The 16,071-nt window shown below is 39.7% G+C and overlaps 1 protein-coding gene across 1 annotated transcript in view; it reads right to left on the reverse strand.

Annotated features, from left to right (window-relative positions):
* The window catches only part of LOC101845943 (zinc finger protein 652-A), a 41,047-nt gene that overhangs the window by 22,730 nt on the left and 2,246 nt on the right, over positions 1-16,071 (reverse strand). Inside the window, exon 2 of the mRNA XM_005103922.3 lies at positions 1,692-1,821. Coding sequence (XP_005103979.1) covers positions 1,692-1,819 — 128 coding nt within the window. The 5' untranslated portion in view covers positions 1,820-1,821. The remainder of the gene's footprint in view (positions 1-1,691; positions 1,822-16,071) is intronic.

The following is a 16,071-nucleotide window of genomic DNA, read 5'->3' on the forward strand; positions in this document are numbered from 1 at the left end:
AGACATTGAAGAAAGCTGTGGACAATGCCGACTGCATTCCAGCAGAATACCCACGATTCACCTGGCAAGGAGCCAGGGCCATCATCCTCAATTGCACTTCACCCCAGTGTCTTGCACATTTCACTTTCAGAAATGATCAATGATCGTTTTAAAAATGACAATGATTTTTTAAAATGTCCATTTATACTGTTGCCAGAAGATTCCTACAGCTATATAAAGCAATAACGGACAAGTGTTGGGCATACGATTGAAAGGAGCCGACAGACATATTTGGTGTCCTGTGTGCATAAGGAATGAATTTTTGTGACATTGCTAGATTTTGTTTGAATTTTTGAAAATGCATAGAGGTCATGATCAACAGTTCTAGTAAAAAAATTGATGACCTGACACACTGGGATATTTTGCATAGTACAGCTAAATTCCCACACTGTCACAGCATAATTATACGGTATAGGCCCCAACCTCTTGAATAACCTATAGTGTTGCCAGGGGCAGAAAAACCTATACCATTTCACATTTTCAACTACTGAAACCACTTCCATGTCTCCAAGCACTGGTCACATAATGTCAAATATTAGGGCAAGACAGCTGCTAGAGTGTCAATTTTAAAGTTCCCATTATGAAAAGACAACAAACATTCAAACCCATGCTTCCGGTAACCAGGCTTACAAAAAACTATTAATATTAATAATAATAGATAGCATTTGTATAGCGCAAGTCCCCATTCAACAGCAAGCTCTATTAGGCTCAATTTACTAACAAAGGTCAAACCAAAGCAATGAACTTGTCATCTTAAAGCTTTTTACAGGAATAGACCAGGTTAAGATCGAACCCAATTCTAACTATTCGGTCAGCTCAGAGATTTAAAAAAAATATCAAGTTTAAATACCATAGCTTGCCATCAGCCACGTAGAACTATGCTCATAGCGAATAATGGCACGCAGCTGCGCCTAACCGGCTATAAGACGCCTCATGTCAAGGCTGTGCGCGGTAGTGTCATAAGCAAAGCAGTTAAATGTAGAACAAACCAACTGTACTTTGCTGCACATTTCTTGTCATTCTATAACCGGCTACATGCATGTAAAACTAACATTTAGTGTATTTATGATAAATCAAGTAATAATTGGTTACAACACTTAGAACGTAATCTTTCTTGCATCAGTATGTGACAATATGCTTCCTGTTTTAACACCAATCTTTTTTTTTTTTTTTTTTGGCCTCTCCTATAAAACTTGCCTTTCTGCATGTAGCGGTTTGTGAATAAAACATCCCTATCCAACCTCTATGGTATTGCCGGTCATCCTAAGCTCCACTGAATTATAAGATGAAAGTATACCGACACATCTAAAATGGATTTAGACTGCACCAAACTATTATGAAAATCCCATCTCTGATCAACTGCTCAGTGCAAGCTATTACTAGTGATATCTAGGGATAAACCTCAACATCCAAGACATGTAGCATCACAATTTTAAAATGTCAAATACACAAAAATTTAGATTTTTTTTAAAACAGCATGCTAGCATACAGTACAGCCAGCAACAACCCTATTCTCTTTCATTATAATTCATTATATTTGTACATGTCTGCTCAGTTTATCAAGCCAGGGCTAAGAGGGAAAAAAATGAGATTGCAGTGTCCAAATTAACCAAAAAATAGAAACACATGAAATAAAAGTTATTGGTCATTACCAGTTATAAAGACTAAAAAAATGTTCCATCAATTCATTAGCATCCAACTTGGTTTCCTCCATAATCACATTGAATTTGTCCATCACATCTTTCCGCACACAGATGGCCCCACATTCTGCATCGGACATTTCTGTTAAAAAAAAAAGTGTAAAAATATTTTTACACCATATTTGGCACATAGTTCTGGCACAGAAAAAAAGAAAAAAAAGTGAGGAAATGAAAGCAGATGATACAGTTCACTACTTGTTTTTTCCCTTCTTTATCTTTTGTTCAAGGGGAGCTATCCAATTCTGCTTGGTGATTCATTCATTATTGCATCATCATTCATTATCAGCAGGCTACTCAAATTTTTCTCTATAAATTTTACTGAAATTTTCCACCAATAGTACTAAAATTACACAAACTATAACTTACGTTCTACAGCACACAAGCTAGCCTTGAGCGGCATACCATTCTTAGCTTCTTGCACTGAAAGCATCTTCAGTACTACTACAACTACAATAAAGACGGTAACTTTAAAAATCAAAAGCGGATCTGTATCAAAATTTGTCAAAGCACTCCCACACACTGATCATGGTGGCTATAAATATATCTATGATAGCCATTAGATCAAGGCTGACCAGAGTGACCCTGCTGTCCATTATTCATTATCTCACACACAATGATTTGGGCAACAAACTCGTCCTTTTTTTTTAATGCCCAAGTCTCTTAATTTCCACTATCTGTCTCCAGCTTGTCCACTTTCAATTTCAAAGTAGACTCTGATGTCAAAACTCCTTCATTTTCAGACTTGTGCATTACGTGACAGTCTCAACTCACTTTTCATTTTCCATTTTCAACTCTAATCAAACACTCTCCCTCCTTCTATCTTTCATAGATTGGTGTGTCTTTTGGGAGGGGTGGGCGGGGAGAGGAGGGGTGTTTCTCATTTCGAACGAAACTGCCATTGTGATTACCTTTACCTTGTGGGGAAATGAATTTTAAGAAAATTTTTTATTCAGTTTTTACCCCAAAGATAGACAATGACCATGAAACAAGAACTTTCTCTTTTATATCAAATACACTTTGTTAATTTTTAAAAAAGTGTCCCCGCAAAAATATAATAACCCTCTATGGACCCAAGCACACATACCTGGCTAGCCCTTTACCCTTTCTCCTGCTCACCACATGCACTCCTCAGCATGTGCTTGGTGGCAGATGACCCAAATGAGCCCAACCACAAAGGTCCCACATGATATGCCTAGGGGATCAGGGCTCAAAGGGTTAACTCAAGCTTTAATTTAAAAGATTCTAACCAAAAGAGCAAGGCTGATTAAGTAATATCAAATGGCTGAATAAAATTCTAATTGTGACTGTGAACTTTTTATTATCATAATCTTTATCAAAGATAGAGTGCTGGGTAGAGTCTCTCGCTCTCCCCTTTTACCAAAAGTAGTTTCGCCTGTATAATCATTCTGTCAAGAAGCCAAATTTCTTTCACTCACTAGGGTAGGGTGCCGTAACTTCGACCGATGGAGTTCGTTGGCTGCTGTTTTGCTGTAGAACTCGGCAACCAATTGGGCTCTATGCCTTTAGAATAACTACATCAATCATTAATGAGATACATCTCCTGATTGGTCTAGAGCAAAAATAATATTGCTTTTATAGGAATCATATTTTACTGTATGAACTTGAATGAGACAGGGGGAGGTTTCCTTAACTTTGACAGACAGTTCCTTAACTTCGACCGACGTCAAAGCCTAACTTCAACCTTCATCCGAACATTGACCACTATGATCCAAACCTTTGATATTTACCTAATTTTTGCCAATCACCTCTCTTTTCTTATTTATGCTCATTGATACAAAAGCCTCATCACTAGCCCAGCCTTTCAATGGCATAAAATCAACAAAGCAGCAGCAGCCCCTTCACATCACTACACCCCCCCCCCTCTTTGTTAGGCTAAACATATTTAAAATTCTTAACTGAATTTCCTCTCCCCCATCCCTCTCATGCTCCTCCTCATCCTCCTCCTCCTCATCATCATTACAATCAGCTTCATCATCAACATCTTCCTCACCACCACCACCACTACCACTACCATCATCAAAAATCATCCTAGTCATAGCACCACGACCAAAATGTTATCATCATTATCAGCAGCAGCAGCAAAAACAATAGCAAAAGCAGTCGCCTTATTATTATCCTTATCACCACGCTGGGTCCCACAACCATTTCAACGAGCTTGGGATGTCATGAAGTTGAAGTTAGGAATAAACAAAAAAGACGTACCTAAATTTCAACCACTTTGTTTTTCCAGTCTCACTGACTATAAAAGCAAGGATTCATGTAAACTGAGACAAATCATAATACTAAGCTGGAAAATCAATAAATTATAAAAACACCCTTTCATTAAAGTAAATTTACTTTTTCGGCATTTTTCTCAAGTACAGAGAAAACAGTAAAATTATGAGGTTGGCTCTAAAACGCACAACTCCGAAAAGCGAAAGCGAAAGCACGGCGATTTGACATACATTACTCGCACAAAAATACGCTTGGCAAAGTCTGCCTCCCACGCTGGAGATCAAATATAATATCTCCCCGACATGACTTGCCAGGATTTTCAAAGAAAGCAAGACAAATTTTCTGAAAAATAATAGCTTTTTACTGTTGGGGTGTACAAATGGTTGAAGTTAGGCATTGGTCGAAATCAGGGCACCCTACCCTACATTTCTCAATACAAAGAAAACACAGTCCTATAGTTTGATCACTTTCGTATGCTCCCGTTAAAAAAAAATCCAAGCTCATTTATATTTTTTCCGAACATGTAACTTTGTATGGCATTCCTATCCCAGCAACCAAATACAGTAGTCTCCGTCTAAGATCCCGATGGAGCAAGAAAAATGCGTGATCTTAAGCGATCACAAGCAGCAAAGCGTTCACAATTCGGTGTGATCCTGTCTGATGCAGACTTAGGTGTCAGTCATGGTGACAACAAGACCGCACGACGGCAGCCTGCCAACTCGGATTAAATTTTCTTTGAAACTTGCAGAACTGTTCAGTTCGTTTGTGTGTGATCGTGCAGCACCCTTCTTCCGCCCAGATTGATTCTGATGCTGTACACTACGTAAACTGAGAAGAAGAACAAGACCAAGAGTAGGTCTCTATGTCAATTTGGATACCAAAGCAAGTTCAAACAAAGTTCAACGACACAGTGCCAATGATATGGACTCCACTGTACATAATACTGACCTCTCAGTTGTTGCTGCATTTTGTAATATATGCTGAAGGAGCTTGGAAACTGCTGGTGTTAGGACACAAGGTGCAAACGGCTGAAGGAACTTGGAAACTACCAGTGCAAACCACGCCCTACGCAAAATCATCACTAGAATCATGATCAGATGACGCGTCAGGCATACCCCTTGCGAGGACAAACAAGATGGCTGTTACTATAAATATCGGCCAATGGCGTTTACATCTAGTCGTCATTCTCTAGCAATCCGCTTGTGACTGTGACGCAACAGGCAGTAGTACAATGATCACAAATTTTTACTGCTTGATTGATGGTTGATCAACTTTGCCAGCCCAGGTTTTTGTTCCATAATTATACGCGTCTCTGAAATGTGGAGTCTTACCGAAATGTTTTAAGAGAGGGATCTTCTTAGACTTTTGTTTGGAAAAAATTATGTTTTCTTAAAACAACAGGATCTTAAACTAAGCGAATTGGGATCATAAAAGGTGGGATCTTACCAGAGACTACTACTACTGAACTGTATGCACAACCACCACTCTTTGAGTGTATTGTACTATAGGATCACTAAAATAAATTATATTTACAGCAACCTCTAGACACTCTGGTCTAAAATTTGCTCAGTTTGAGACAGCAAGGGCAAGACCACGCCCTCAGTGTTCGAAAGTCTTGAACTTGAAGAGTAGGCTCGATCTACTCATCCGTTGGTTGGACTGCATGATTCATATATAGAAACATCCGCCCTTGGCGCGATCGTGCCCTGAGCGCGACCAGTTCCCCATTTTTCCTTCTGTGCAGCTCGTGTGCAATCTGTTTTATTAGAGTGATGTGCCTTGTCTAGTTCCACTTTTGGTCAATCGTTTTCCGAGAACGTCAGTCGTCTGCTAGTGCAGCAGTCGAGTTCGAAGTGAAAGGCTTAGAGAAGTTTTCTTCAGTTACTAAACTAGAGTAGCTGGCTCAACCCGCGACCACTTATCTCTGTACGTACCCTCTGTTATATAAGATAATTGTTTTCATCATACTTTGATAAAGAAATGATTTTACTAACCTTTAAATGGTGTACTAACAACTTTCTTGCACCTGTCATATCTGTGCGCGCATGGTCGCGCCCTGTTCCATATGCGGTCGCGCTGAGGGCATGCGGTCGCGCCAAGGGAGGAGCATTAACATGTTAAAATACGAAATCTGCGAATAACGTTTTGGAATGATTGACGATATCACAGTATAAACTGGAAGTTGACACACTGAAGCGGCCCTGAACATGGATTGCCTGACCTATTTTGCTGACAGAGACCGCTGAGAAGCAAAATACGACAAGTGGTCACGGGTAGGGCCAGGTACTCTTGTCTCATAGTGTGCATAAATAATTAAATTACAATGTGTGAAGGTAAAATAGAAAATCTAGATTTTAAATGACAAGGGATTTCTTTTCTTCCCGTTTTAACCTTGGACAGTCGAAAATAAACGAGGTATAGATCTGGATCTACTGTACATCTATGGCATACTACAATCTAGTCTAGAATCTTCTAAATCTATATAGATCTATCTAGTATTTTTTTACTTTCACTCCTGTCTCACACTTAGCTACCCGTCATACATTTTCTACTTAATATTGATACGCTGAACACGAATATCAATTTCATTTCCATCGCAAATCAAAATCAATACTTTTTGAGACATTGATGTTTTTAGATTGTATTTTACGATTTCCGAAAGTAGGTTACGCGTATGCAAATGAGTGTCACGCACATGCGTATTTAAAGCCCCACAGGCTCACTGGCACGGCAAAATATTGATTTTTGTCCGCGCATGCGCATATTGCGTTCTGCGAATTTTAAAGTGGCCTAAATTATGGGATGTTCTGTCCACTTAATTGATTACGTCTCTGGTAAGTCTCGTGTTGGTCATCATGTGCAACCGCGTGACCATGCACAAGCATTGTTTCATGCGGGAAGTGTTCATTTGTGTCGTTGTATTGGTGAGTGAAAGATCGTCGCGTGGGGAATTCCGCAGATCTTGTGTTTTGTTCATGGATTCCGCAAACAGTGACTGTGACAGTATTTGTTCATCTTGCTCACTGGACTATTTCACCGCAATTGCCAAGTTTCACGGGAAGGACGAGGAAAGTGTAGCTTTTCTCCGTGATAACGGTGTTCTGCCGAAAAGTGTTGTTTGTGAAAAGTGTGGGGGACAGTGTACTTTCCGAGAGGCTGATCATCTGTGGCGGTGCCGTTCCAGTTATCTCATTTCAAAAACTAAGAAACGGAGGTATTGTGATTTCTCTGTGTCGGACTACAAGGGAACTATTTTGGCATGGTGCTCGATATCGCTGTGGAAAATCGTTGTATTTGTAAATCATTTTTTAAGCCGGTACTGGGACCACAGCACAGTTGTAGAGTGCTTAGGTTTATCAACGAAAACGTCTGTCGACTGGCGCTCCTTTTGTTCCGAGGTCACAGACGAGTGGTTCAGTAAGCAGGAGGCGATTGGTGGGCCGGGTGTCCAGGTTGAGATCGACGAGACCTTGATCGTACTGTACCAGGTTTGGTGGAGTGGAGAGGGTCTGAAAGCGGAGATTTGTTGTGGCTCTAACTGGTGACGGGGAGAGACGCAACAAGGGACACGCTTTGTCTCTCATTCAACGTTATATTCTGCCTGGGTCTGTAATTTACAGCGATTCGTGGAAAGCCTACCACGGCCTTGCAGAATTGGGCTATATGATAAACCACTCTGAGAGCTTCGTGGACTTTGAAGACTCCAGTATCCACACACAGAATATCGAGCGGCGGTGGCGAGATATTAAAGAGTGGGTTAAAAGACCGCGTATCAGGTCTAAATACTTGTGTCAGTACCTAGCCCAGTATTTATTTGTGAGTTCGGTCCCCAAGCCGGAGGCGCTCCACTTCTTCCTAAAGCAAGCCACTCGGCTGTATCCGCCACACTCCAGTCGTGAACGTGATTACGTCGCTAGCAGTTCCAGTGAAAGTGAGCATTCATCGCCGGAAGACGAACCAGGCCATTAACTGTAAGTTTTTTAAAAATCTGGGGGGTTTCAGGGGGGCTTGCCCCCCTTGCAGTCCACCATTATTGTTTGGCACTACTTGGATATGGTGGTCCCGACTTTTGTTGACATCGGAGACAGAGAAATAACCCGGAAATGATACTATAAGTGTTTTGCCAGGTCAGTGAAACTTTTTCTGCCAATAATATTTTTCTGCCTTTTGTTTTTTCCTTTGATCATTTTTCTTTTGATCGTCGCTTTTTACTTTGCATCATCGGTTTTTCTTTTGATCGTCGCTTTTTACTTTCGATCATCGGTTATTCTTTTGATCGTCGTTTTTTACTTTTGATCATCGGTGTTGTCTTTGATTAGTTACCACAAGCGAAAATTTTTTGGAACAATTTTGACGTTTAAACCTCAGGGGTTCAAATCTACTCTATGAAACAAGAACATTGAAAAATTTTTTATCAAAATCCATCAATAAACAATCGAGATATGGTATTTCAAAGTTTTATTTTTGAACGAAACCTTTTCAACTGCGACTTTCACCCATGTTTGAGGTGTTCTAAAATAAAAAGTGCATGATCAAATCAATGAAAACTTTGTTTTTCTCAGAGCTGTCAACACAAATATTGATATCTCTAAATCAAAGCATGTTAGAATTACTGGTTTCCAAGATATAGCCCTTCAAAAATTGGGGGAAAAATGCCAAAATTTGTCATTAAGAGCTCAGAACCCTATTTTAACCTCTTCCAAATTAGTCAAAACTGCCTCCTCATTAGTGAAAATCACACAATCATTACAAATACATGCATAGACTTAGCTGAATTTTTTTCAGACCTCTCTAACCATAAGTAACCATTCTGGACTCCTCTGAAGTGGGCTTCGGTGCAAAAAACGCCTCTTGGAAAAAAATTAGGGGAACTCTGGTACATCCTCGGGCAAAAAGCATCACAACAAGTGAACAAATTAAGCTACAGGGCTAATCAAATTAAAGCTCAATGCAAGCTCTACGGGGCCAAATGAAAATTGTTTACTAAAACTTCTCATAACACTCCATAATAGGACCCTAAATGCCCAAAAACCTGCCATTATTGAGTGAAAATTATAATGAGCCATTGCCAAAACGTGGGGAAAAACACACATCTCACATTAGTGTGCATAAAATTTGATGCATTAGTATTTATTCCTCCAAAACGTATACACACGTCAAATATAGGATGTAGAACCTGCATTAGCAGTTTCAGACCCCATGTCAGCTTTATAATCTTTAGAGTTTGTAAATTTTGTGCCAAAAATGTTCGTTTTTTAGTGATCCCTGGAGTGTCATTTTGAGCACACCGATGCAAACTTCCAAGAATGTCCAAAATTTAGTATTTTTGGGTGGGTTTTTTTTACGTGTGCTTTGATCCTATGCTATTTGTCATTGACAAAGGTTAACTTGCTCAAGAAATCGGTTTATTTGTTTGCAAATAGACGAACAATTCCGATTACTTGTGCGTCTGTCGTGTTGTCACGGATTAGGTGTTTCAGAAAACACCATTATTTTTCAGTAGAATCACCGTAGCTGGTTAAATCTTTTTGCCTATCGTCGTTTATTCAATATTTCAAAAGCCGCGATGCGCGAAAAGAACATCGGGTTCCTAGATCTACGATTTCGGTCGGCTGTTTAACATTCGCCGTTATTGTCGTCAATTTGCGACGTGCCGGAAGTCCGAATTTCGCCCACTTTTGTTTTGAACGGGTCATCAATAGTGCCCGGATATAATTGTTTTCTTGAGTGACTTCCCCTTACCCGCTTCCCCAAAACAACGGAAGCAACGGGGGAAACAGAAAAACGAAAGTAGTCATTGCCTTCAGCGTCCGGTGACGCACAAGAATTTTGCGTTGAATGTGACGTACTGGGCTGTTTTGCGTGTTTTTAGGCTACTCTATTGAATATTTTGGTGAAATTGCTGTGTTTAGTTTACACTGGATTCCTGGAACAAGAGTGTGATGTGTGAACAAACTTCGAGAGATGGGTCATTTCTGTGGTTATAGATTTAGCTTTTGTGCTCAGTGATGACGTTTGGGGTGTCGTCATGCAGCCGTACAAGACTGACTGACGTACTAGAAATTACATTGTCCTAAGAGCAAACATTTTTAAAGTAATGTGTGCTCTCTTTACTCATACAAATAAACAAACATGTCCTTGTTTATCTGTCTAACTCAAAAATACACATTTGTTCTTTGTTGGTATGATATACCTTTTTCCAATACATTGTGTCATTGTGTCATTATTATGTACAAGTAATATTTGTCATCATTGCTAATATCAATAAGTTTTCAACATATATTTCATACATGCAAGATTCATTTAGAAGCAAAATACGCCTTTATTGATCTGTGTATCTCTTGGTGCAAATTTGTTCTTTGTAGGCATGATTTTACCTTTTCCCAGTATGTTTTGTCATCACTGTTATGTACGAGTACTGTTTGTCATAATTAGCAACATAATTGTGATCGTCCACTGTCTTTGATATGACCTGTCTGTTTCAAAGCAAAAGAAACCTCTCCTGGGTTTTTTTTTAATTCTTAAAGTGCGCTTTTCTCTCTGAAGGCAAGACTTTTGTCTTTTCCTGTACATTGTGTCATCATTGTTATGTACAAGTCATGTTTGTCATCACTGTTATGTACAGGTCAGCTCAATTGATTTTGTGCTTTTGCCTCATATTAGTTTTAAAATTGTTTTACACATGTGTTTTTCTGGTACTGAGGCTTTGATAACTGTATTTGTACAGCCTTTCACTATTGTGATGTGTTGTCAATGATAATGTCCAATGTGTATCCTTTCTTGTACATATAACAATGATGACATGTTTTGTGCACTGCGTCATTGTTACAAAACTTGTCATTCATATTACATGAGCAATTGCCAAAACGTGAGACTCTCTTGAGACTCAGTGGTGCAAAAAAATTTTTCTTACCAATTTGACTCTTTTCTGTCAGTCACAGATTGACATATTTAGTGCTCATATTCCTAGAGTATCAGAGCAAGGAGATACGGTTTTGGAGATATGGGTCTATTGGTTTGGCAACCACTGTATTTCTTGTATGTAACAGTGATGACAAAAACAGATAAGCAGCAAGGCAAATTATGGACTTTAAATTCCATTTGTTTAGTAAACAAAGACTTTGTACACTATGAATTGACTCTTTTCTGTCAGTCACAGATTGACATATTTAGTGCTCATATTCCTAGAGTATCAGAGCAAGGAGATACGGTTTGGAGATATGGGTCTATTGGTTTGGCAACCACTGTATAACGTCTGCCAACTGGAAAAAAAATTCATATAAAATCAACAAATTGTGCTACAAGGTTGCATTATATATCAAATTAAAGCTCTTTTCAGGCTCTGTACAGTGAATTAGTTTATAGAAAGAAAAAAAAACCTTCCAAACATTTCAGAACGGACAATAATGTGAAAGAAGTCATCAATATTGGTTCAGAAAATAAAGATTTCTGCTCAGGGGGTTTAAAAATTGGAATTAAATCAACATACTGTTCTACCGTGGTTCATCTTACATAGTTCTAGATTTATAAAAATTTATCATTTTGGCTGAGAAAATACAATGTATCATCGTGTGTCCAGTAAGTGGATGGAAGAAAGAGTGGGGGGGGGGGGGGCATTTCTCCAATTAGCCTATCAGGTGACATGTACGTCTAACTAAGTCTAAGAATACGTAAAAAGGCTGGTTGATTCAATAATTGAATATCCACCAATCAAGAACGTAGATCTAGCCTTTTTTGTTACCGAATTAAATGCCAAACAATAGATCTACAAACATTTCCATCGGTAACACTAACACCCGGTAACCCCCTACCGAGTGTTTAGTAGTGTGTGATGATATGTTACTATAAATAGAACTCCCAGTTCAACTCTTCACGGTTTTATTCTTTCACTTTGTCGACCAGAGATGCTTAGATTTCGAGGCATTTAGAATAAATAAGGTGTTCTTAGTTGAAAAGACAGCAAAAATACCACCACGAAGCGATACATTTGTATAGACCGCAATTAATTCCCTATGAGGTGGGGAAAATGTAGGTCGGCGTGATTCCCACCGAACAATAACAATCCAACCACACGGCAAGTGGTGGCCGATTAGTCTTATTTTTCAAAACACGATATTCATTTAAGTATCCTAAAAGACAATTATGATAATACTTACATTAATTGACGCCATAAACAGATCTATCGAATGTTTCTTTTACTGAACCATCATATAATCGTCTGCTGGTTGGGTCGAGTCAGAGGGGGTGGAAATGGGTGATGGAACAGCCGCAATGGCAGAATGACGATCTCCCGAAAGTGGTTGTTACCCCACTTCAGAAAAAGTAATATTTCTGCTTCGTGGAACGTAGTTTGCTTTTCTAAACACATAAACTTGATGGTTGAGATGTCTATGAATATGATCCTGGCACGGATATAGCCCGGCTTGTGTCGAATTTCATATTTTAAAATGCTTTCTTCGTCTTTACATCGTACCACTCAAGCTTTCTGCTCGGAATAAAAACATAAACACATTCCCCGGAAATTCTCCCGAAATCCCAGATTTTTATGTTTCAAACCGCAAGAAAATTTGATGATTCACAACTGAGAAATCGAAATTTAAAACAAGTACCCCCCAAATCTAATGTATGTATGTATGTAGTATAGGGTTTTACGGCGCTCGCAACTGCTAAGGTCATATGCCCAAATCTAAGCGCGCAAAATTGCGAGATGGCCGAGTTTTCTCGTGTTAAACTTTAGTAAATTAAAAACTAAATATGCAATCATAAGCATCAGTTTCTCGTTCACCATGGAGAAGGAAAGACACAGAAAAACAGTGGTATAATTTTTATTAGTGTTTACCAAAATTAAAACCAGTTAATAGTTGGATGAAGTTGTCCAAATCTGGCTCCAGCCGTAGCTGTCGGCCTTGAAAACGGCTCGCCTGCAGTACCTACTTTGATCACCGGTATTTTCCTTTGATGACAGTAAGTTTATAATGTTCTTTTTGTTGATTTTCTCAGAGAAACCGCACTTTGTGATTTTCTCAGAGAAACCGCACTTTGCCGACACATTTGGCGCTAAGTTAGGCCTATAAGTTCTTTGCCTTTTTGAAGTGCGTGCTTTTTCATCAGAATGTTTTGGAAAAAGATCTACGTGTTTTTTCATCAGTTTTTGAGAAACAGTTTGTATTTAATTTGCTATTGCAAGTGTTGATCTCTAATCTGTGCGTGTTTTTTCATGACCTGTGCGATTTTGGAAGTGCATGTTTTTTCATGACCTGTGCGATTTTGGAAAAGCCTGTTTCTAATGGAATGTTGTGATTTTAAAATGTAATTAATTGTATGGTAAGTGACTCACTATGTTTATACTAATTTTTCGATGGCTTTGAACTTATTGTTCGAACACGGACGTGATGAAGCTAGTGCCATAAACTTTTTTCAACAGCACAATGTTTTGCGAGTAAACCCACCGAACTGTGTAACATGTGGGCGTATTTTGAGTTTTAGTGAAATCCGGCAGGGGGGAGGAGAAAGTTTTTCGCTGTCCAGCGCATAAGAGTGTTAAAATCTCTTTGAGAAAAGACTCATATTTTTTTAACTCCAACTTAAAATTCCATAAAATTTAGCAACTTTTTGGGGGGGGGCTTTTAAAACTCCAGCAAACTCTACACAAGTGTTAGTTGGGGTGAATGAAGAAACCGTGGTGCAGTGGTACCAATATTGTAGAGATATTTGTGCAAACTGGCCAGTAAACAACCCATACGTGATAGGGGGCCCCGGACACATCGTCGAAATTGATGAAAGCCTTGTGGCCAAGCGAAAATACAACGTTGGACACGCTGTGCCTGAGCGGTGGGTTTTTGGGGGAGTGGAAAGAAACACCGGACGGGGGTTTTTGGAACTTGTTCCAGACCGCTCAGCAGCAACCCTACTGCCCAACCTTCTTCGCTGTATAGCACCCGGGACAATCATCCACTCCGACGGGTGGCAGGCATATGTTGGAATAGGAAACTTGCCTGTAATTCCACCATACCAACACCTGACTGTCATTCACGACAGGAATTTCATCTACCCTGTCACCGGCACTAGCACGAACAGGGTCGAATGCTTCTGGAAAAATTGTAAAAGACGATTTAAGCAGATGGCAGGAGTATACCGGAAAACTTCGGATTCCCATCTAGACGAGTTTTTGTGGAGGGAGATACATGGGGACAACGAACAAGCCCTCAACAACCTTCTCCTCCACCTGTCCCAATGGTACCCCATCCCCTAAGGTACGTGTGTGTTTATATAATTCCTTTATTTTTGTCGTTTTTCTTTGGAAAGTGGCTATTCTCACCCGCCCGGAAGTTCTCGCAAGATCAACTCCTCCCCTCTTCTCTCTCTCTCTGTCTCTTTCTGAATACTGTCTATCGGTGTGGACGATCAAATTGACCAAAACAAAGTTTAAAAATGATGTTAAAACACAAAAGTAAATTAATTTGGTTGTCTACAAAGATGCTACGGCTATTTAACTTTTGGCCACCTCTATTCTCACCCGGAGTGAGAATAGTGCAGGCGAGTCTTATGGCTATTCTCACCCGGTGCGCGTTCACCAAATTTTGCGTTCACCCTAAACCACAGAATTCTACACTGTGATAACAGAAAAATTGTAGACTTCTGTGCCGTGAACAAACGTTCCATTACAACTGTAGCCTACTAAAAGCGTACAATTTTGTCTGTGGGCAGTGGAGAGAGAGAGAGAACTTATAGAGAGATAGGAGTAGCGCGAGAATTTCCGGGCAAAACAAAATGGCGACCCGCGTAGTTCGGCTCGATTCGAAAAGTTAAATAGCCGTAGCATCTTTGTAGACAACCAAATTCATTTACTTTTGTGTTTTAACATCATTTTTTAACTTTGTTTTGGTCAATTTGATCGTCCACACCGATAGACAGTATTCAGAAAGAGACAGAGAGAGAGAGAAGAGGGGAGGAGTTGATCTTGCGAAAACTTCTGGGCGGGTGAGAATAGCCACTTTCTTAACTTTTCGAATCGAGCCGAACTACGCGGGTCGCCATTTTGTTTTGCCCGGAAATTCTCGCGCTACTCCTCTCTCTCTTTCTCTCTCTCCACTGCCCACAGATAAATTGTACGCTTTTAGTAGGCTACAGTTGTAATGGAACGTTTGTTCACGGCACAGAATTCTACAATTTTTCTGTTACCACAGTGTAGAATTCTGTGGTTTAGGGTGAACGCAAAATTTGGTGAACGCGCACCGGGTGAGAATAGCCCCAAGACTCGCCTGCACTATTCTAGGGTAGAGGGTGCATATTCCGACACTGTGTGCTATTCCGACACCCCTCGTGGGGTGCACTCCAAAAACAACGAACGGTGCGGAAATACTACAACTTATGCGCGCGGGTCTATTTTTAACCGGCAGCCGAACTATCTTTTTTTAATTATGTGCGTCATTTCTAAATATAGGTGTAATAGTTTTCCCATAAACCCCCAAGAAGTGACACCGCTCTTTTGCGCGTCCAATTTCGAACGTTTTCAAGCTCCGTGTTTCTAAAGCAGCAATATCACAAGTTGAGTAAACAAGTCCTATTTCTTGTGTAAAAGGCTGTATGTGATAAATGAATGTACTAAATGAATATTAGATGATTAAAATTGCTGTTTTCAACAAAATTTGATAGATTTTATTGCTTTAAACTGGTTAAATATGTGCTCAAAAAGTGTCGAATTTCCCCACATCAAAAAATGCCACTCTCAGAATTACGACACCCCTTCTGTCAATAATTCGACACCCCATGCTGCTATTTCGACACCCCTGGTGGTAATGTCGACACCCCCTGTGGGTTATTTCGACACTATGTCAGTAGATTCATTTTCAATACAATGTTATGTATATGACTATGTATCCATTTATGTATTTTGTGAATTGCAGTGTGAATATTATTTTTTGCTCATTTCGTGACGATGTGTAAGCGTGTGCGTGTGATAAGCAAGTAGATGTGTGTGTGTGTGTGTGTGCGTGTCACGCTCCCACACTCACGCACGTGTATGCATGCGGAGAAAATCAGCGCCACACACACACACACACACACACACACACACACATGCAAGAAGACAAAAACA

This window comes from Aplysia californica, unplaced genomic scaffold (genome assembly GCF_000002075.1).
Source record: "Aplysia californica isolate F4 #8 unplaced genomic scaffold, AplCal3.0 scaffold00397, whole genome shotgun sequence".
In the NCBI taxonomy this organism is placed as follows: domain Eukaryota; kingdom Metazoa; phylum Mollusca; class Gastropoda; order Aplysiida; family Aplysiidae; genus Aplysia; species Aplysia californica.